The 22,619-nt window shown below is 46.2% G+C and overlaps 1 protein-coding gene across 1 annotated transcript in view; it reads left to right on the top strand.

Annotated features, from left to right (window-relative positions):
* CCDC197 (coiled-coil domain containing 197) overlaps positions 1–18,104 on the top strand; it is a 155,286-nt gene extending 137,182 nt beyond the window's left edge. The window contains exons 2-11 of the mRNA XM_040410944.1: positions 418–487; positions 683–799; positions 1,515–1,557; positions 3,744–3,920; positions 4,014–4,171; positions 4,386–4,468; positions 5,530–5,702; positions 9,161–9,271; positions 9,660–9,776; positions 17,615–18,104. Of these exons, the coding sequence (XP_040266878.1) occupies positions 693–799; positions 1,515–1,557; positions 3,744–3,920; positions 4,014–4,171; positions 4,386–4,468; positions 5,530–5,702; positions 9,161–9,271; positions 9,660–9,776; positions 17,615–17,806 (1,161 nt within the window). The 5' untranslated portion in view covers positions 418–487; positions 683–692 and the 3' untranslated portion in view covers positions 17,807–18,104. The remainder of the gene's footprint in view (positions 1–417; positions 488–682; positions 800–1,514; positions 1,558–3,743; positions 3,921–4,013; positions 4,172–4,385; positions 4,469–5,529; positions 5,703–9,160; positions 9,272–9,659; positions 9,777–17,614) is intronic.
* Positions 18,105–22,619: the final 4,515 nt, after the last annotated feature.

Below are 22,619 nucleotides of genomic sequence, written 5' to 3'. Positions count from 1 at the left end.
TGCGCACTGCCCTCTGTATTTACTGCTATGGGCTATTTACGGAGCTCCCATAGTGATGAACGGAGAGTACGGCACGCATGCTCTCCTTCACTTTGGGGCCCCATTCTAGAGATAGGAACTCTGGGACCCACATCTGTCTGACATTGAAGGCATCTCCTATAGCTAGACGCCATCAATCGCTGAGATGAGAGGACCCCTTTAAATTGACAGCATAAAGGATGCAATGCCAGAGGGTTCCATTTTTTTTTATATATATATATATATATATATATATATATATATTTGCATATATTTATATATATGATTATATATATATATATATATATATATATATATAAAATCAATATTGCACCTGTCCCTTTCAATATAATTGAAAGTGAATTTTCCCACAAATCTGTTGTCATATTCCCCCTGCAGACAGATGGGTCCATAACTCTGTGTGTACAAGACTCCTGGTTACCAGAGAAGTTGTAATTAACCCTCCCAGGTAAGTAAACAGTCCCCTGCTCCTGTAACCAGGGCTCTACAGTCCAGGGATGTGGGAGTGGTTGAAGGCGGGGCCTGTGTGATTGATAGGCGGTTGCTATGGAGATAGAACGCTGACCCAGATCTGCATTCCGCTGGAGGATACAATGTAACTTGGGATCTTCCTGCAACTTGTCTCCTGTGTATTTTCCCTCAGAAAGCTCACAATGACTAACTGGGAGCAGCTACTACCCCCTGGAGACCCTCAAAAATATGAGCTTAACCTGAAGGTTGGGAAGAGGAATGTGTTTGTCACTCAACTGGAGGAGGGCAGGTGAGATTAACCCCTAGGGTGCTGGAAATGAGGCCTGACTGCACTTTACACAGGCATCTACCAGGGATGTAACCACAATATAAAAGAGCATCTCCTGTATATAATTATATATGTACAGCTGGTATAAGTTATACATCTTCTTGTATATAGTGATATGGAGCATGCTGGTATAACCTGGGCATCTCCTGTATATAATTATATATGTACAGCTGGTATAAGTTATACATCTTCTTGTATATAGTGATATGGAGCATGCTGGTATAACCTGGGTATCTCCTGTATATAATTGTATATGTACAGCTGGTATAAGTTATACATCTTCTTGTATATAGTGATATGGACCATGCTGGTATAACCTGGGTATCTCCTGTATATATTATATATGTACAGCTGGTATAAGTTATACATCTTGTATATACTGATATGGAGCATGCTGGTATAACATGGGTATCCTCTGTCAGTTCGACCTTTCTGTGTAGGATCAGAGTACTGTACATCTCTAGCAGTTCTATGGTTTGGAGCTTTGGGCTGGGTACAGCGATATCTTAGGCTAGACAGGTACAAATAACAGTGAGCTGTTTTCGTGGCCCGAGTTCAGCTGGCATTGTGCCCTGTCAGTGTAAAGAAAAGAGACTTGAAACTTCCCAGTGTGAGATCTCTATGGGGAGCAGACAGTAAATTCACTTAACGATGAAGCCTTAAATTTGTTTTTTAGGGATGACGAAGAAGAAGTCACTCAGATCCCGGTTATCAAGGAGGTGCGTTAGAGGTTTGGTTGCGGTAATCCTACATATATTTGACATTTCTGGGATTGTATGATTTGGAAAACTCCCTCCCCAGCTGATCATTGGGTCCTGCTGCAGGGAGCCCCCTCCCTATGGTTAGCTGTTTACTGCTGGGATCTACCATGTAACTGTAAAGAGAGGGACCAAGGGCGTAGCTAGAAGTGACTGGGCCCACAGCAAATATTTGTACGCCCCCCCCCCCCCCCCCCCCGTATGTCTCGGAGGGCATACAGTCATGTTCATGGGCCCCTATTCATTTTTTTTGTTTTGTTTGGTATATGTGTGTGTTGGGGAGGGGAGGGGGGGGGGGAGTTGGTCACCAAAACCGTGTTTTTAGTATTTTTATATTTTAATAGTGAAGATTTTTTTCATGTTTATTTATTTTTATATAAAACATTAGGAAGGGGGGTGATTTGAACTTTCATCCCAATCTCTGCCAGCCTCCTGTCTATAGCTTGCAGTACATGGCAGCCTCCCCTTTCTGCTCTCTCTTCCGGCATGTACTAGTGCTTATTATGGCACATATAAGTGCACACCCGATGCCAGCCCAGGACCATCCTGGCATCATGTGTGCATATATAAAAGTGCCAAAATAAGCAGAACAGCGAGCAGAGAGGGGAGGCTGCCATGTATTGCATGCTTTATTACAGAAGGCTGGCACAGGAAGTAGTGGGCAGAGGCTGGGATGGCTACCTGGCATCCCAGCCTCTGCCCACTCCTTGTGCCAGCCTTCTGTTCTGTACTATAGCGGAGATGCATATAATACAGGCTGGGGTGGCTGTGGCCTGCAACCTGCTGTACCTGGCCTGCTTTCCTCTACTCTCGCAGTCTCACACAGAGTCCAGGACTCCACAGTCTCTTCTACTCCACCCTGCCCTGTGTGCCCACTGCCCTCCCTCCTCCTCATGCCCAGGACCCCCCAGGGAGCGACAGGCCGGGATAGGGGGGGGGGGGGGGCGCAGGCAAGAAAAGCCATACCTGAAAAGCCGTACATACCCTATCTGTACCTACCCTAATATGAAAGGAGTAGTGCTTGTTCCAAAAATTATAAAAGTGGGCTACAGACTTTAAATTTGTGGGTGGTTGGAACCCTGTTTTGACCTAGTTCATTGTTACAGTAGTATCCATTTTAAACAATCCTCCAGGCGGATTTACTGTATGTGGACTACACATTGAAACAAACAATCAGGAGGAGAGAGATGGTGCAGATTGGATACAACGGACAGTGGGTATGGACCAGCTAACTGGTTTGGCTTTGGGTAGTCACTAAAAAAGTTGTCCTGGCAATCTCCTGGTTTTCATCCTTTTCCTATACAAGGATCTGGTCTTCACTGCAGGGGCCCAACAGGCCAATAATCCCAGTGTAGTTGGCAGCTAACCCACTGGGATCAGAAACACTGGCGCAGAGCACCAAGAAATCCAGCAATACTCATGTGTACACGTTACGATTAAGAACGGTATAGTTCGAAACGCGTCAATGTGCGGGGGTGTAAGATGGTGTTCACATGATGTAATTTGTTACCGAAAATAAAGACAAAGCAACAGAATCTTCAATAGTGCTGGAACTTTATTCTGCTGTTTACACGTGAAACAGATCTGAGGTCAGGGAAGGCAGCTGAGGATCAACACAGCAAACAGGCTAAGGTCAGGCCATGCAGCAGAGTATCAGGAATTGATCAACAGGCAGAGGTTCAGTACATGGGCAGATAGTCAGAAAAGAACATTTTTGCTGGTTATACTAGCAATCTAGGAACCTAAAGCTCAGGCACTTTCCCCCCATAAGCTGGGGAAGAATTAGGATGTGAGCATTCTGGCTTTTAAGAGGCCAAGATCGAGCACGCGCGCCCTATAGGACAACCTAAGACCAACATAGGTAAACACAGGCCATAGCCTGCCGAAGATACACTAGGAATACCACCAGCGCAAGCATGGGAGTATAAGGAGGAGCAGATGCCAGCAGAGTGAATTGCAGGATGTCCGTGCCTTCAGGGCAGAGTGGGATAGCGGTGGGCACGGAATGCCAGCGGAACAATACCTTTTTAACAGACCACCAGTTACATTGTTACCATTCACTCAAAACAAACAGATCTTGGAAATGAAACACAAAGTTGCAGAAATCATTTTGTTAAAAACGTTTCTATTCACTGGTTTATCTCCAGGCTGCTGGTAAGATACTGGACACCAGTAAGAACACTTTACAGAAGACACTGGTTTTGAAAAAAGAGGTGGAGTATGACCGTGTCAGCCAAGAGCTGGTTCATAAACGAGAGGAATACAGTGAACGCATACGCTGGTTAGAAGAGCGGAAGGAGGAGTTTTCACTGAGACAGAAGGAGGTGAGAAGGACGGAGGAGGCTCTGGGAACGTTATCACAGGAGACCTCCTCAAATTTCCTGGTAATATTGATATTTTGTCTCTATTGTCCGTAGTACTCCGAGAAAGCAGTAACGTTTGAGAAGTTCCTGAAGGACAGCGATGCCAAGAGAAGACGAGCCATATCAAAATACCAGACAGAGTCACGGCAAAACGATCTACGGCAGATTGAGATTTTGGACCTGGCAACACAGCTAGAAGACCGGAGGAAGAGGTAGACAGTTAGGGCAGTGTCTTCTTCACCATCCTTGAACTAATGTAATGTTCATGGGACTTGTCTGCTCTCTATCTGTAGCTCACATTTCAGTAGTCCCAGCTATCCTCTTTAGGTCGGATTGGAGTTGTAGTACTGTACCTGAGTCATGGTGGAGAAAATTCCAACATCATTGAATATTTGACTTATTTACCAACTATTATCCCATTCACAGACAGAAGAAGCTGCATGAAAAGAGGAAGATGCACAAAATCTATGAGGATTTCTTATTGAAAATGGTGGAGAAGGTCCCTGATAGTAAGTAAAGGTGGTCTTGTCTAATCGGGAGAATACCAGTAACCAGAGGTTGGTTTGTTGCCCAATGTGTCCATCCACTGAGTGGCCTACAGAACGTATATCACCCAATACTTTGTTTAGCCAGTGCATTGAGTGGTTTATCCAATGTATAGTGACCCCATGATTACAAGCCCCTGAGTGCCCTAATTAGTCTTGTACCAACTCTACCCACGATGGAACACTTATTGTATATGAATGAATTCCAATCCTTGGGTGGCCAACAATATATAAATTAACTTAGTGTAACCCAGCCATGACGTGGCCAACCCAACGGTCCAAGGAATAAAAACCATTGAGTGGTCTACCCAATAGATACCAGTCCAATACATACAGTATCAACCACTGGGTAACCTGCCTAATATTATCTAGTTCCCCCTTGTGATCCAACCCATTGAGGCATGGACTCCAGAAGATCTCTGAATGTGTCCTGTGATATCTGGTACTAAAACTTTAGAAGCAGATACTTGAAAGACTATGGACACCTTCAGGGACATTTTTTTTAAAATTATTATTGCATTTTACTCATTTTGGCCTACATATTATTTATTCACTCAGTTTTTAGTAAAAATGTTCAGCCATTTCTGAGATACAAGGGTTAAAAAACAGTCGTTTTGCAGTGTCACTTTGTGTTTTCTTTGAATCCCATCGTCTGATGGTTCATGTGTAGCTCTTATCTTTGGTCTCCTGACCTCATAAACACTCATTATAGCTCAATTCTTATCAAACTGATAGGAATATAGCTTAAATTTGTGTTTATGAGGTCAGAAGATCAGGGATAAGAGTTACACAGGAGCTGTCAAATGACAGGATTCAAACAAATCAACTTCAAGAACTGACTGTTCTGTTACTAATATATCCCACCCCTTGACAGGAGCCATTGTCACCATCTTCACCTGTCAGTGGCTTTAATATTGTGGTTGGTGTATGTAATGTAGACACCAGTCCAATGTATGCCAACCATAGTGACTTGCCCATTTTACGGAGTACCAGCTGTCCCCACCGGCTTCTCATCCGTCTTGCAGATTATTTAGAATACGGCGTCGATTCCCCGGTAAAGGCCATTATCAGACGCTACGAGACCCTCGCTCTGACCAATGAGAACCTAGTGAACAATCTGATGGGTCTGGCAGATGAACAGGAGAGTTCGCAGCTCAGGCTGGAAGCTCTGAAGAGGCAGCACGACACCATGAAGCTGGTAAGTGAATTTCTGCACCCTTGTGTATCCATTAGAACAGAAAATGTAGAAAAACCATGTGTGGACCCACATGAAATCCTAAGACGCCATCATGACGTCAGAATGCATCTTTTTTTTATATCGAAACGACTTTATAACATCATAGGACTGCATTATGACATCACAATGCATTAGTTAGGACACAATAGGACACCATTATGAGATCACAGTGCATTAGTTATGACACAATAGGACACCATTATGACATCACAGTGCATTAGTTATGACATAATAGGACAGCAGTATGACATCATAATGCATTAGTTATGACATACGGTAATAAGACACCATTATGACATCATAGAAGAACATTATGACATTACAATGCATTAGTTATGAAACAATAGGACACCATTATGACATCATAAGAGAGCATTATGACATCACAGTGCATTAGTTATGACATAATAGGACAGCAGTTTGACATCATAGAAGAGCATTATGACATACAGTAGCAATGCATAATTTATGACATAATAGGATACTATTATGACATCACATTGCTATAATTGACATCAGGATTCCATTATTACATCACAATGCGTTTTTTTTTTCCCACCAAGACACTGTTACGACATCATAGTACTGCCTTATGACATCACAATGCATTATTTATAACAAAATAAAACCTCATTATGACATCACATTTTGACATCATGACATGACGTCACAATGAATTATTGTGACATGACTTCATGTGACATCATAGGACATCACTGTGACATCATAACACATTATGACGTTGTAGGATCATTTTCTAACATTATTATGTATTCCTTATGACATCCTAGGCCAAATGGGCACTAGTTCTATAGAATTAGGCGACCTACTTCTTTGCATCCTTAATGGGGTCTTCCGGGAATGGTTAACCATTGACTGAAGGTCTCTAGCCTGCCATGCCTATTGAACACTTCATACTTATTTCCTCTCCGCCGCTCCAGTCCTGTGTCCCGGCTCCCATTCCTCCATCATCCAGTCCCCGGCTTGTGTTCCTTTGGCTGGGGAATGGACATGGGCTCTTGTGCTGCTGCAGCCGATAACTGGCTTCAGTGGTGACATGTTGCTCCGGGACACGTCTCCACTGAAGCCAGTCATTGGCTGCAGAGGCGCAAGCAACGACATCTCTGCCCCCGGCTGGAAGAAAACAAGCCGTGGCCCAGATCATTGGGGAAAGGGGGCTAGCACACAGGAGCGGAGGGGTAAGGTAAGTGTGAATCATTCAATAGACGATACAGGCTAGAATCCTTCAGTTAATTCTTCCTAAAAAAATTTTTTTAACCCCTTTAAGAGGTCAGAAATTAGATTGCAAGCTTAGCAGACAAGCACCTGGCTTGACACACAGGATGTTGTTAGTTTCATGTTCCCTTCTTGAATGCGATCTCCTCGAAGCGACGCGCCTTTTATGGTGGAGTTCTTCCAGGAGAATTGAGCAATCTCAGGTTGTGTACAAGCAGTGACTTAATTAAAGGATTACCTGCCGCCCGCTCAGATTCAGCCGCACACTGCACAATGGGTGAATTATGAAACACAGTTACTATGGCGGGCTGTAAAAGTGTCAGTGATAAGCCGCACCACTGACCTGATGCAACGGTGCGGGGAGCCGCCTGGTCAGTGCTGCCAAAGAATGTCCCCATAGACACACAGGAGGCCGATATCCCCCATAGACACACAGGAGGCCGATATCCCCATAGACACACAGGATGCCGATATCCCCCACAGACGCTCAGGATGCCAGTATCCCCCATAGACGCTCAGGATGCAAGTATCCCCCATAGACGCTCAGGATGCCGATATCCCCCATAGACGCACAGGATGCCAGTATCCCCCATAGACGCTCAGGATGCCGATATCCCCCATAGACTCTCAGGATGCCAATATCCCCCATAGATGCACAGGATGCCAATATCCCCCATAGACGCACAGGATGCCAATATCCCCCATAGATGCACAGGATGCCAGTATCCCCCATAGACGCTCAGGATGCCAGTATCCCCCATAGACACTCAGGATGCCAGTATCCCCCATAGACGCTCAGGAAGCCGATATCCCCCATAGACGCTCAGGATGCCAGTATCCCCCATAGACGCACAGGATGCCAGTATCCCCCATAGACGCTCAGGATGCCAATATCCCCCATAGATGCACAGGATGCCAGTATCCCCCATAGACGCTCAGGAAGCCGATATCCCCCATAGACGCTCAGGATGCCAGTATCCCCCATAGACGCTCAGGATGCCAGTATCCCCCATAGACGCTCAGGATGCCATAATCCCCCATAGATGCACAGGATGCCAGTATCCCCCATAGACGCTCAGGATGCCAGTATCCCCCATAGACGCTCAGGAAGCCGATATCCCCCATAGACGCTCAGGATGCCAGTATCCCCCATAGACGCTCAGGATGCCAGTATCCCCCATAGACGCTCAGGATGCCAGTATCCCCCATAGATGCACAGGATGCCAGTATCCCCCATAGATACTCAGGAAGCCAATATCCCCCATAGACGCTCAGGATGCCAGTATCCCCCATAGATGCACAGGATGCCAGTATCCCCCATAGACGCTCAGGATGCCAGTATCCCCCATAGATGCACAGGATGCCAGTATCCCCCATAGATACTCAGGAAGCCGATATCCCCATAGATGCACAGGATGCCAGTATCCCCCATAGACGCACAGGATGCCAGTATCCCCCATAGACGCTCAGGATGCCAGTATCCCCCATAGACGCTCAGGAAGCCGATATCCCCATAGACGCTCAGGATGCCAGTATCCCCCATAGACGCACAGGATGCCAGTATCCCCCATAGACGCTCAGGATGCCAATATCCCCCATAGACGCTCAGGATGCCGATATCCCCCATAGATGCACAGGATGCCAGTATCCCCCATAGATGCACAGGAAGCCAGTATCCCCCATAGACGCTCAGGAAGCCGATATCCCCATAGATGCACAGGATGCCAGTATCCCCCATAGATGCACAGGAAGCCGATATCCCCCATAGACGCTCAGGAAGCCGATATCCCCATAGACGCTCAGGATGCCAGTATCCCCCATAGATGCACAGGATGCCAGTATCCCCCATAGACGCACAGGATGCCAGTATCCCCCATAGACGCACAGGATGCCAGTATCCCCCATAGACGCACAGGATGCCAGTATCCCCCATAGACGCACAGGATGCCGATATCCCCCATAGATGCACAGGAAGCCGATATCCCCATAGATGCACAGGATGGGGTATGGGGGAGTCCGATGTTCTTACTAAGGGAATATCTGGTAGAGGGTGGAGTTGCACTTTAATTCTACTCCCATTTGCTGTAATTATCTTGTTTGACCAGGCTTGATCCTCCCTATGAATCTATTGAACTACAATTCCCATCGTGCATGGTGTCATCTCACGTGTCTCTGTCCTCTAGACAATGACCAGTGAACTGTCTCAGCTGCAGCTGAAACATGACCGTCTCCGGGAGAGGAACAAACAGCTGGAAATGACATTTAACTTGGAGAAGAGTCAGTTCCGGAACCAGGTGAGAGCGGACTGAGCTGCATGGAGCATGGGGGTTGTAGTTGGAACTGCAGAGTGCAATGTAATGCGTGGGGGACCAGTCCAACACAAAACTGGAATCAGAGCTGTAGTCACACATCATAGTTGCGCCCGAATGGCGGAAAGCTGCAGTGTAAAGCATGGGGATTGAGTAATTGTACTGATCTCACGTTACATTATTTATTGTACTAAAGTTACAACCGGAGCTGCATTCACGGTTCTACCGGTTGTCTATTAGCTCTCATGGTGCAGCATCTCCCTGCTGCCCCCTGGTGGTTTAGTGTCCATCCAGCAGCAGATGCAGTGCACTGTGGTAGAGGCAGTGTCTGGTCACTGCTTTAGGTTCACCCTGATCTCCTCGGTCTCCGCAGAGTGTGGAAATCGGCAGCTTGCTGCTGGCTGTGATAAATCTGGCCGATCAGTGCCACATGAAGCATTACGGGCCGCTGGCTGAAGTGGAACTCACCCAAAAACTGGATATGATCAAGGTAAGTGTCGTGTCTCCTAATTCTGCAGATCACTCAGTCAGGACTGGAGCTGTAATACTTATTAGCCGGCACATTCACAACCTGAAGATTTACCAGGAGGCATAACTACCAGGGACCCCGATAACTAAGGGGCCCATCTCCATCAGACAATGTGCAGTTAGTGATGTATATGGACAGTGGAAGAGCGCATTACTTTTTGCATTATTTCTGTGCTGTGACATCACTGATTGATCTCTGTACATCACCATGTGCAATGGGCAGCCTCACCCCAGGGCCCTCTCTATAACGCGTCCCAGGTGTAGGAATGCCGAGTAGTGTAGTGCGGCCTAAATGTCTCTTTAGGTGTGTCACGGTGCTCCTACCTGGATACCGCTGGGCCCCAGGCTTTGGCTCCGAAGCAATAAATAGGGGGAATAATTGAGGGATTGGAAAGAATAACTTGAGTCCAGACCTTGAGATACGTTCAATGTCAGCTTTACTTTAATAAATGTTTCTCCAGTTTCAGGCTTTGTCTTGGTTCCAGCAGGCTTTAGCATTAAACTGGCAGGCAAACTCAACTCTGCTCTATCCTTCTTTCACTCTGCTGTACTGACAAGCTGATGGCTTTTTCTTTATGCTGAAGTTCACTTTTTAGTCGGACTTATCTTCAGCCAAGGAATAGGTTAGAATCCTGGCAGCTCCAACATGGAGTCTCAACCAGCACAAACTAGAACCGCCCCACCTCCTTCTGGTAGCAAGCAGGACTGGCCCACTTCTGACCAAAGGGGGGGAGAATGGAATGGTGAGTTCCATTCTATCTAACTATAGCTCTGCCGTGTTTGCTGCCACCTGCTGGTGAACCAGGCACATTACACGTGAACATGAACAGTTGCATAGAAATAGATATGCACATTATACAGGACCTGGAAATAAATATATAGGTGACATACTGTCACGATGGGGAGTGGGGGAAACCCCCCACCATGCGGTGTCAAAGGGTAAAAGGGGATCAGCCTGGCCAAAAGTAGAAATAAGGGAGCTGGTCCCTACAGCGTCCCTAATCCTCTCCCTGACTCCTCACCGTATGAGCGGACCCCGATGGTAGGACGGCTCATACTCAGGATTCCTAGAGACCCTAAGTCGCCCTGGAAATCCCTTACCAAGGAGCAGGGAAGAGACGATCTGTTCATCCCAGTAATGGAGGAACAGGAGTCTCTATCTGAGGCCAGGCTGCAGGGAGAGGGGAACACATACAGCATAAGGAGATGGCAGGTAAGTGAGACCAGTAACACACTTACCTGCCACAGACACACTGACTGGAACCAGTGCACAAGTGCTGCTGTCCACACCAACATTAAAGGACACAGCACACACCACAAACCGCACAGGAAGCCAGGACGGCCATAGCTGCAATAAACATGAGACAGGGGAATGGCTAGTGAACATGACACCAAACACCACCAGACATGTAACACCCTGAACATAACCCACTCCATACAAATAGGGACAGGAAGGGAAGGAGACACCGGGATGACATTGATGACCACAAGGGTGGCCCTCACTGGACAGGTGGACCACCCTGGACTGGAGCAGAGCTCCAGCACCAACCGCAGCTGAAGTACAACTGACTCCAGCCAGGAAACCACAGAAGATATAAGCCAAGTGACCACACCCAGTCAGGGAGTTAACCCTTAAAGCACCAGACAGAGGGAGGCTACAACTAAAAGGGGAAGTGCACACACAAGCATACCAAACACGTAACCACCGACAACAGCATGCGTGGCAACCATGTCACGGCAATCACCCAGAAGGCCGAGACACTGCCACCGCATGCTCTCACAGCAACACGTTGCCGTGGGCAACCGCAAGTGTGGCAGCAGTGTCACAGCGCAAACCAAAGGCCGTGACACATACAGGTTAGACCATAAAAGATGGTAGCAAGGTTCAGAAGTGATAACACCACTCTGGGGTGTTACACATGTGTATTATCTATTGTGATATCACTGTGAGCCAGGCTTGGACTGGCCCACAGGGGGGCAGGTGAATTCCCCGGTGGGCCCCTAATCTCCCACCCCTTGCACAAGTGGCACATGACACAGTAGACTTACTGCACTACAGACATATATTCACTGTACGGCTCCTCCACCAGCCGGTGTTCATATAAAAACTTTATAGATCATTAAAGAAACTCCCCGGTTTATTATTATTATAGACACGATCAGATCAGAGATGACTTCTATAGAGGAAAGCCACCAGTGTCCTCCTCTCCCCAGGACCTACCTTCTCAAAGTCCCTGCAGGGACCCCCATATTTCATCATCTGGTAGCATCTTGCTGCTGTGTGAGCAGGGAATATTTGAATATAAATAATGGAAGTGGGGCACACTCTAAAAGTATAGGGATCTTTAATAACAATATTGATAATAACAATACAATACGATATCAGCAAGTATAAAATTGAATGTAAAGCAGCAGATAAAATGGTACCGACAATAGGATGGGTAGTGAAATAAAAAAGGGTAATAAATAAATATAGAGTATAACTATATAAAATACATTAAATCAAACAATATATTCAATAAATATGGATCCCAATATTGATTTTTAGAATAAGAGCGTTGGATTCGAATATTCAATATGATAATATAAGTAGTTCACTGGTTGTGCTTTGTGAAATGTTCCATATAGGATTTAAGCAGTAATATAGATTATCCTCTCCTGCAGACAGTCCTCTTATCGCCACTATATCGATAGTCAAAGTCCCAAAGTCTCAAGCATATGCAGCCTGAATGTTTGGTTATACAATAGTCGGGCTGTTCATACGCACAGCGGCGTCCCGCTGTATTTGATATGAAGAGCGATCGCTTACTGGAGATGTGCAAGAGCTTACCCGAGGGTCTTTTGGTGCTGGATCGTGGGCTCTCGACTCGGTATGTCCGTCCTGTCTCCGGTCTCAAGAGCTAATATCCAGATTAGAATTTTGGCGCCAGTGAGGTTTGTTTGCTCCACGTGGTGTAGTTACCTCTCGTGTAGTAGCAATGGCTCACTTCGGCACTTCGCTGGTTAAAGTAGCAATTTGTCCAGGCTTCCTCGGTCTTGCAGGGTCTCTCCACTTGTTGGGGGGATAATACCAGACGCGTTTCGGGGATTTACAGAAGTGACCCCTTCCTCAGTGGTTGATCTCCCCCTACTTGTATTCCTCTTATATAGTGGATAAGGTATGTCAAAAGGACTGGCTCGGAATCCAGGATTTTTTTAGAATTGGGATCCATAGATTCAGCTTCTGGTTTTAAACATATATTCACAGTAATACTCTTATTGTAACTTATCTCATCATGGCAGTATAGAAACATCTTGCGTAAATGATTATTAAATATACAATTTTGTAAATAGACTCCAGATACAAAAGACTATAAAATATCAATATAGATATAAAAATATAAATATTGAAAAGGGTGATAAATATATATATAAAAATGAATGAATATGTTTCTATGAGTTCAGAGAAGAGCTACTAAACTAGTACATGGATTGCAGGATAAAACTTACCAGGAAAGGTTAAAGGACCTTAACATGTATAGCTTGGAAGAAAGACGAGACAGAGGGGATATGATAGAAACTGCTAAATACATAAAGGGAATCAACTCGGTAAAAGAGGAGAGAATATTTAAAAGAAGAAAAACTACCACAAGAGGACATAGTTTTAAATTAGAGGGGCAAAGGTTTAAAAGTAATATCAGGAAGTATTACTTTACTGAGAGAGTAGTGGATGCATGGAATAGCCTTCCTGCAGAAGTGGTAGCTGCAAATACAGTGAAGGGGTTTAAGCATGCATGGGATAGGCATAAGGCCATCCTTCATATAAGATAGGGCCGGGGGCTATCCATAGGATTCAGTATATTGGGCAGACTAGATGGGCCAAATGGTTCTTATCTGCCGACACATTCTATGTTTCTATGTTTCTATATGGGATATCACATTCATTTTTATATATATATTTATCACCCTTTTCAATATTTATATTTTTATATCTATATTGATATTTTATAGTCTTTTGTATCTGGAGTCTATTTACAAAATGGTATATTTAATAATCATTTACGCAAGATGTTTCTATACTGCCATGATGAGATAAGTTACAATAAGAGTATTACTGTGAATATATGTTTAAAACCAGAAGCTGAATCTATGGATCCCAATTCTAAAAAAATCCTGGATTCCGAACCAGTCCTTTTGACATACCTTATCCACTATATAAGAGGAATACAAGTAGGGGGAGATCAACCACTGAGGAAGGGGTCACTTCTGTAAATCCCCGAAACGCGTCTGGTATTATCCCCCCAACAAGTGGAGAGACCCTGCAAGACCGAGGAAGCCTGGACAAATTGCTACTTTAACCAGCGAAGTGCCGAAGTGAGCCATTGCTACTACACGAGAGGTAACTGCACCACGTGGAGCAAACAAACCTCACTGGCGCCAAAATTCTAATCTGGATATTAGCTCTTGAGACCGGAGACAGGACGGACATACCGAGTCGAGAGCCCACGATCCAGCACCAAAAGACCCTCGGGTAAGCTCTTGCACATCTCCGGTAAGCGATCGCTCTTCATATCAAATACAGCGGGACGCCGCTGTGCGTATGAACAGCCCGACTATTGTATAACCAAACATTCAGGCTGCATATGCTTGAGACTTTGGGACTTTGACTATCGATATAGTGGCGATAAGAGGACTGTCTGCAGGAGAGGATAATCTATATTACCGCTTAAATCCTATATGGAACATTTCACAAAGCACAACCAGTGAACTACTTATATTATCATATTGAATATTCGAATCCAACGCTCTTATTCTAAAAATCAATATTGGGATCCATATTTATTGAATATATTGTTTGATTTAATGTATTTTATATAGTTATACTCTATATTTATTTATTACCCTTTTCTATTTCACTACCCATCCTATTGTCGGTACCATTTTATCTGCTGCTTTACATTCAATTTTATACTTGCTGATATCGTATTGTATTGTTATTATCAATATTGTTATTAAAGATCCCTATACTTTTAGAGTGTGCCCCACTTCCATTATTTACATTATTCACTATTTTCAGACTGGGTGTTGTCTGATTAGTGGGTGCACCTCTGCGTGGTTCTCCACCCCATTTTAGTGCGACATTACTCAATCGTTCAATATTTGAATGTATCTGTACGGTGGGCCCCCAAAATACATTTTACTGGTTGGCCCTAGGCACCCCAGTCCGACACTGCTGTGAGCCTTATTTCCGCACTGTGACATCATTGTGCACATTATCCCACCATTGTGACATCACTGTGTGCATTATCCCTGTGCATTAAGTAGACCAACATCATCCTAAGCTGCTCATGTTCATGCTACCGAAGGTGATCATGGTGGTGTGGGGCCCCATTCCAAGATTTTCTATGGTCGTGGTTGAGTGACTGGCTGATTTATCTATTTATTGATTGATCGGTTCAGTCAGGGACTGGTTTATTGACTGGTTCAGTCACCCATGGGTCCTTGTTATGTCCCTGCCAGGAGGAGTCAGGAAAAAAAGGACTTCAATGGGAAAACAAGACTAAGTGGGCATAGGCGTCTCCTGGGAAATCTGCAAAAATCTTTCAATTAATTCGTCATATTTAAAGGGGTTGTCCAGGTTCAGATCTCAACCCGGACATATCCCCATCTTCACTCCGTCGGCCCCCCTGATATGAGCATAGGAGCATCTCATGGTCCAATGCTCTCCCTTGCCCTGCGCTGGATTATGCAGGGCAAGGTCTTTTTTGTTTTCCTTGGCACACTGCTAGGCGGAAGCTTGATCCTAGCAGTGTTCCCAGTGATGTCACCAGCTCTGATGGGCAGGTTTTAGCGCTGTTCTAGCTGTTTTACAGGCTAGGGCAGCGCTAAAGCCTGCCCATTAGTGCCGGTGATGTCACTGGGCCCACGGCTAGGTGGAAGCCTCCGCCTAGCAGTCCCCAGGGAGAGCCTGGTATGTCACCGGATCTCCTGAAAATGCCTTTGTCCTGCATGATTCAGCGCAGTGCAAAGGAGAGCATCGGAGCATGAAATGCTCCTATGCTCATATTAGGGGGGCCGGAGGGGTGAAGATGGGGATATGTCCGCGTTCAGCTCTTTTAATCAGTCAATCAAGTAATGAATCATTCAGCCAGCCAGTCTTTCACTAAGTCAATCAACAAACCAACGTTAGGAAGTTCTACAGTCACCGTCCGCACCACAGCCAGTGCACCATAAAACTGCTACCAGCCTTCCAAATCCACTGCGGGTAGTGTGAGCCTAAGGCTACCCCTAGGTTCTTCATTGGGGCCCGCTGCGAGGCAGGATGGACGTGGCTGCTAGGGACCCCGAATACGTCTGCAGAGATGATAACAGCACATTGATGGGGGGACACAAGTAGCAGAGCTTCCAGAATGACCAGGGAGGTGAAAAGAGGAGTCAGCAAGCAGGGTCACAAAACCAGGAGAGACAAAACACCATCAATGCAGTACACAAGAGGTTAAATCCAAAGACGAGTCAAGGACGATTACCATGAGAGTAGATATGACATGACATGGAAAACAAGCCAAAGGTCAGAACACCAGAATAATCCATAGAAAGCTGCACAGTGTAGAGCCTAGAAAAAGAGACACAATCACAGGCAACAACATACAGAGGAACCCGGACACGACCCGATCTGCACTCGTCCACCATGCTCCGATGCTCCCCCTTGCAGCGCAGGGCAAGGGCTGTTTGTTTCCATTTGGACACTGTTAAGCAGAGTCTTCCCCCTAGCAGTGATCCCGGTGATGTCACCGGCACTAATGGGCGGTGTAAAAACAGGCTAGGGCAGTGCTAAAGACGGCCCATTAGTGCCGGTGACATCACCGGGCTTAATGCTAGGCTAGAGCCTCCACCTAGCTTACCCATGGAGAGCCCGGTACGTCACCAGATCTCAAGAAAATTGCCCTGCGCAATTCAGTGCAGGGCAAGGGGGAGCATTGAAGCATGGTGGATGAGTGCAGCTCGGGTCGTGTCCGGGTCCCTCTGTATGTTGTTGCCTGTGATTGTGTCTCTTTTTCTAGGCTCTACACTGTGCAGCTTTCTATGGATTATTCTGGTGTTCATGGTGAATGAGTGCAGATCAGGTTGTGTCCGGATTCAGCTCTGAACCCAGATAACCCCTTTAACTCTCCTACCTAGCTCTGGTATTGGGCACATAGTCCGAAACCTGATTGGTAAGCATAGTAACCCTTCCAGCGCCGTCCTGCACTCTAGTTTGGCTGCATGAATTTCTGACAACCAAATAGTTACTCAACAAGTCAACCAAACGACCAGCCAATCAACTAATCACTCAACCGATAAATCAACCAGTCAATCAATCAACCAACAAATCAATCAATCAACCAATTAATTAACTAGTCACACAAGCAATCAAACCATCAACCAACCAATCACTCACCCAATCAGCCAGTCACTTCACCCATCAACCAACCAGTCAACCAACCAATAACCAAACCAAAACATCAACCAATCTCTTACCAACCTATCAATAAACAATCAGATAATCACTAAATCAATCAATCTTTCACCTAATAAACCAACCAGTTGCTCACTGCTCAGGGGTCTGACTCCCAGCCCCCCGCCGCTCAGCTGTTTGAAGAGTGCGCAGCGCGCAGTGTTCTCCTCATACAGCTGATCGGCGGGGCTCCCGGGAGTCGGACCCCCGCCAATCTGATATTGATGACCCTGAGGATATGCCACCAATATAAGAAACTGGCCATCCCCTTTAACTAACCAACCAACTAATGGATCAATTTCTAATCATTTTCTGTCTCTTGTCAGGAATATATTTTGGAAAAAATGCAAATAGAAAAATTAGCAAAATCTCCGCCTGAGGATCTGCAGCTTCCGTCTGTTACGCAGGAGCGCGGCGCAAAACTGAAGAAGAAGACGACAACAAGCAGCAAGGAACCTCAAAAAAAGACGGTGGACGGCAACAAGCGGAGAACGTCCAACACCGGATCAAACGCGTGACGGCGGAACAAGAGTGATAAGGGATGCCTGGACTGCGACCTAAAAGAATGGAGCCACGCATCAGGGGTTAAACCGTCTGCACATGTATGTAGCCTCAGCCCCAGCCGTGTATGTACAGATGTGTACTAACCCCCAATACACTGGCATCCGTGGAAGTCCTGATGGTCCAGTCAATGAAGGTACATGAGACAAGGACGATGGCGGCTCCGCGTACAAGGACTCTCATCATCCATCGTCTTGCTGTGTTTATTGTAAATAAAATATAATACATTTGATAAAAAAAATTAAAAAAAAATTACATTTACTGTGTCATAATGGTAATGATGCAGAAGAATTCTTTTAATCCGGCACCCAGTAATCCCGACCACATCGTTCCGCGGGCATTCCGTATTTCGCAGAACGGAACAGCGGGCTCCTAATAGAACAGTCCTATCCTTGCCCGTAATGCGGACAAGAATAGGATACGTTCCCCGTCATTGCACCCGCTACTTACCAAGAACTGCCCTTTATGACGGAGTCATTCATCACGAATTGAATTTATTTGTGAAATTTGGCGAAGCAGCCAAATCGAATTTTCCATAACTTCGCTCATCTCTGATTACGATCAGTGGGGCTCACAATCTAAGGTCCCGATCCGTCTGTCTTTGGAGTGTGGGAGGAAACCGGAGAACGCGGAGGAAAACGCACGCAAACACGGAGGAGAACATACAAACTCCATGCAGATGGAAACCTAGGACCCCTGCAAGGCACCAGCGCTGACCACTGAGCCACCGTGCTTGCCCCTTGGTGATTTGGGGGGGGGGGGCTTTTATTGCACGGGACATCAGCAGCAGTGACCCCGGGGCCAGGACTGAATGATGTCACTGCACATTATTAAGTGACATCATGTAATATAAGTAAAAGGTAACCTACTGCGCTGACAGCCTTTACGGTCCTAAAAATGAAATACGTAGCAGAGCTGAGTGTGTCATGTGGAGCAACTTATGGTCCAACGTGTTCTCGGAGGTTTTCCGCGGGACTGCAGGTAAGCACGCTGCATTATCTTAGCTCTGCGAATTATTGATGTGCCCATACGTTACAGAGAGATAACGGTCACTACTCCTACACCTGCGCACAGTAGAATCGGGCTTAAATAGGTTCCTATAAAATCACACGTTTGAAAGTTTCACCGATTGATGAACCTATTTTTAAGATCAGGATTAGGCCTCATGCGCTCGGCCGTCGCCCAGCCATTCCCATATTGCGGGTCCGCAATGTACAGGCACTGGGCTGTGTGTGCACCGTATCGCGGATTCATTTAAATGGGTCCGCAATCCGGGAGATGCAGTGAGGAACAGAGACACGGATAGGAAACCCACGGAAGCACTATAGAGTGTTTCCGTGGGTTTTCTGTCTGTGTCTCTGTACAGCAAAAAAAATGGTGCATGCACTACTTTTTTGCGGTGCAGACTGTCGGATGGCGGACCCCATTCCAAACCGCAGACGACAGACATGCAGTCGGTGCCCGCGCATTGCATACTGCAATTTGTGGTCTGCAGCACAGGCAAGGCCGGCAAACGGTCGTGTGCATGAAACCTTATCATGCTGCATGTCAGTATTTGCAGACCCCTGCACCCAGTCTAGGTATATTGTACTAGTGAGGACATTTTTCCCTCTGGTGGACACCTTTGGCACTGCACATTTACTCGAACATTGGAAACACTGGGGGAATTTATTCTCCGTCTTGCACCTGTGTAATAAAAAAAAAACTTGCAAAATGTGCGACTTTCCAAAAACATGGGTGACCCTAGCAGTGGGCCGGCGCCCAACAGATTTACTAGAATTTACACCAGATGAATTTACACCAGCTCAAAGCTGGTATAAAGCTACTTTTCTGGCGCATGGCCTGCCTGGAGAAGCGCCAAATCTATCAGAAGCCTCGTAATAAATTTGACGCATCCTACCCCAGCTCATTAAAGGGGTTTTCCTATTACAAGAACTTATAAGCAGTGATGGCCAGTTCGCCCGCGAACACATGCCAGCTGCCATCTTAACTCACAAGTCCGGCAATGCACAGGTAAGTCCCTTACCTGTGCCTGTCCGCGAGCCGGTCTGAAATGAAATGCGGTCACCGGGAGCGGGCAGTTGCGAGAAAAGCCTGATGAAGGCCCCCGGTGACCGCATTTCATTTCAGACCGGCTCGCGGACAGGCACAGGTAAGGGACTTACCTGTGCATTGCCGGACTTGTGAGTTAAGATGGCAGCTCGCATGTGTTTGCGGGCGAACACGGCGAACTGGCTATCACTGCTTATAAGCATCTGGTTGGCAGGGATCCGAACCCTGGGGCCCCTGCCATTCGCAAGAACAGGGGCCCATGTTCCCCAGTGGTGGGACCACTACTGATCAGACACTTTTCTCCCATCCTGAGGATATAGAATAAGTTCTTGCAATAGGACAACCCCTTTAAATCTGGCATAGGGGGCATCACTACTAATACATTGCCTATGGGTGACTAATATTATAGCAGGGATCGGCAACCTCTGGTGCTCCATCTGTTCTGAAACTACAACTCCCAGCATACTTCATTTACTTCTATGGGAGTTACATGAACAGCCAAGCCAGTGTGCATGCTGGGAGTTGTAGTTTCAAAACAGTTGATGTGCTAAAGGTTGCTGACAGCTGTACTACAGCAAGCAGCTCTCACTTAGCAGTAATCTGCTGATTCTGATAGATATGGGGGCAGAACAAGGACCCCCTCTATGATGTGTCTTGATGATTTAATTCCTTTAATATTAATATTTTATGTTTCACGAAACCTGCAGCCTCCAATTACAGGGAAGGCATATGGTGCACATACAATTATGTATCAAGTATCTGTTTTGTTTGTTACTTTGTTACATCTGGGTGTTTGTTACTTGTTTCCAATGTTATGCAAATAAAGGTAGAAAAAAAGAAAACAAAAAACACTCAAACTTTTCTAATAGACTTTGGGAGAGGTGTACTAATCAGAAGGTGGAAGAATTCAGGCATAATTGGTGCCAAAAAGCTGGTGTTCATGCTTTGCACAACGTTTATAATAGTGGCGCGGTCTGCTGTGAAGGGGCCACGTCTCAAGGTGCGACCAGGTTTCGCTCACAGAGGATAGTCTACCCTGGACACAACTGTAACAAACTCTGAGCTGCGAAAACTATCAGGCCTGAATGGTCTCTGCGTGTAAACATGTTCCCATTCACTGGCAGCAAGCAGAGAGTTTGCAAATATTGAGAAATTGAAACACAGAGATGGGAATTTAGATGAAGACTGCCGTTTCTGATGCGGAAGCTCCACTGATGTACGATGGGACAAGGCTAATACCAGGGGCATGCCTTTTAAAAACGTTGGCATATCCCAGGGAGGTCCATGTGCCAGGAAAGGAGATCTACGCCAGCAAAGATCTGTGGTAGATTTCAGATGTAATGTGGACTAATGTGGTGCAGTGCCCATACCTCTCACATGTTTTAGGCCTCTTTCAGACGGGCGTCCCGGGTGCACTGCGGAAAACCCGCGCGATTGCGTTCCGTTGTTCAGTTTTTATCGCGCGGGTGCAATGCGTTTTGCACACGCGTGATAAAAAACTGAATGTGGTACCCAGACCCGAACTTCTTCACTGAAGTTCGGGCTTGGGATCGGTGTTGTGTAGATTGTATTATTTCCCCTTATAACATGGTTATAAGGGAAAATAACAGCATTCTGAATACAGAATGCATAGTACAATAGCGCTGGAGGGGTTAAAAAATCTAAAAAATTAACTCACCTCATCCTCTTGTTCTCGCAGCCGACATCGTCTTCTTTCAGGACCTTTGATGACGTAATCGCGCTCACCACGTGGTGACGTCAGCGCAGGTCCTGCTGAATGAAGATAGAATGACGGGGCCTGCGTTACGTGAAAAACGCACAAAGAGGAGCATGCTGCGATTTTCACGCAACGCACAAGTGATGCGTGAAAATCACTGCTCATCTGCACAGCCCTATAGAAGTGAATGGGTCCAGATTCGGTGCGGGTGCAATGCACCCGTGCGGAATTCTCGCCCGTGTGAAAGGGGCCTTAGAAAACTGGCAAGATTGTTGAAAAAGTTTCAAAATTTTGCACAAAATTTGCATCTTTTCTATGCCAGAAAATTGGTGTAGAAGTTTGATACATCCCCCCCCCCCCTTGTCTATAAGAAAGTTAAAATTATATTGAGATGGAAAATTGAACTTTGCATAAGTCCTCATGCACACAGCCGTTGCCCAGCCATGCCCATATTGCGGCCCGCGATGTACGGGCGCCAGCTGTGTGCACACCATATCACGGAGGCGCACCCATTCACTTGAATGGGTCCACAGAGGCACGGATCGGAAGCCCGCTGAAGCACTACGGAGCGCTTCCAAGGGGTTTCTGTCCGTGCCTCCGCACTGCAAAAACGTATGGCATGCGCTACTTTTTTTGTGGTGCCGACTATCGGATGGGGATTGCATGAGCCCTAAAACAAGAAGACCCCTTTAAGTTTTAGCCTGTGAAAGTTTACCCCACCTCTGACTCTCCAGCTCTATAACTCACGGATTGCCTCGATAGCATGTTGGGTGCATGCTGGGTGTTGTAGTTTTCAAATAGCCGCCTTGTAAATGGTATGAGCGGACTGCGGAGTGATCCTTCATAGCAGAGGTCTGGATGATAAACTGTAGGTGGCTCAGACATCTCAGTATATTGTGGGTGGTTCTTTCCTGCAGGGTGGACTTGGGACCTGATGACATCACTCACAGTGGGAGGGGTATAGGGAGGCGGGTGACATGTTTGGGGTGGGTGTTACAGAA

This window comes from Bufo bufo, chromosome 11 (genome assembly GCF_905171765.1).
Source record: "Bufo bufo chromosome 11, aBufBuf1.1, whole genome shotgun sequence".
Classification (NCBI taxonomy): domain Eukaryota; kingdom Metazoa; phylum Chordata; class Amphibia; order Anura; family Bufonidae; genus Bufo; species Bufo bufo.
This window is presented reverse-complemented; position numbering and strand designations above follow the sequence as displayed.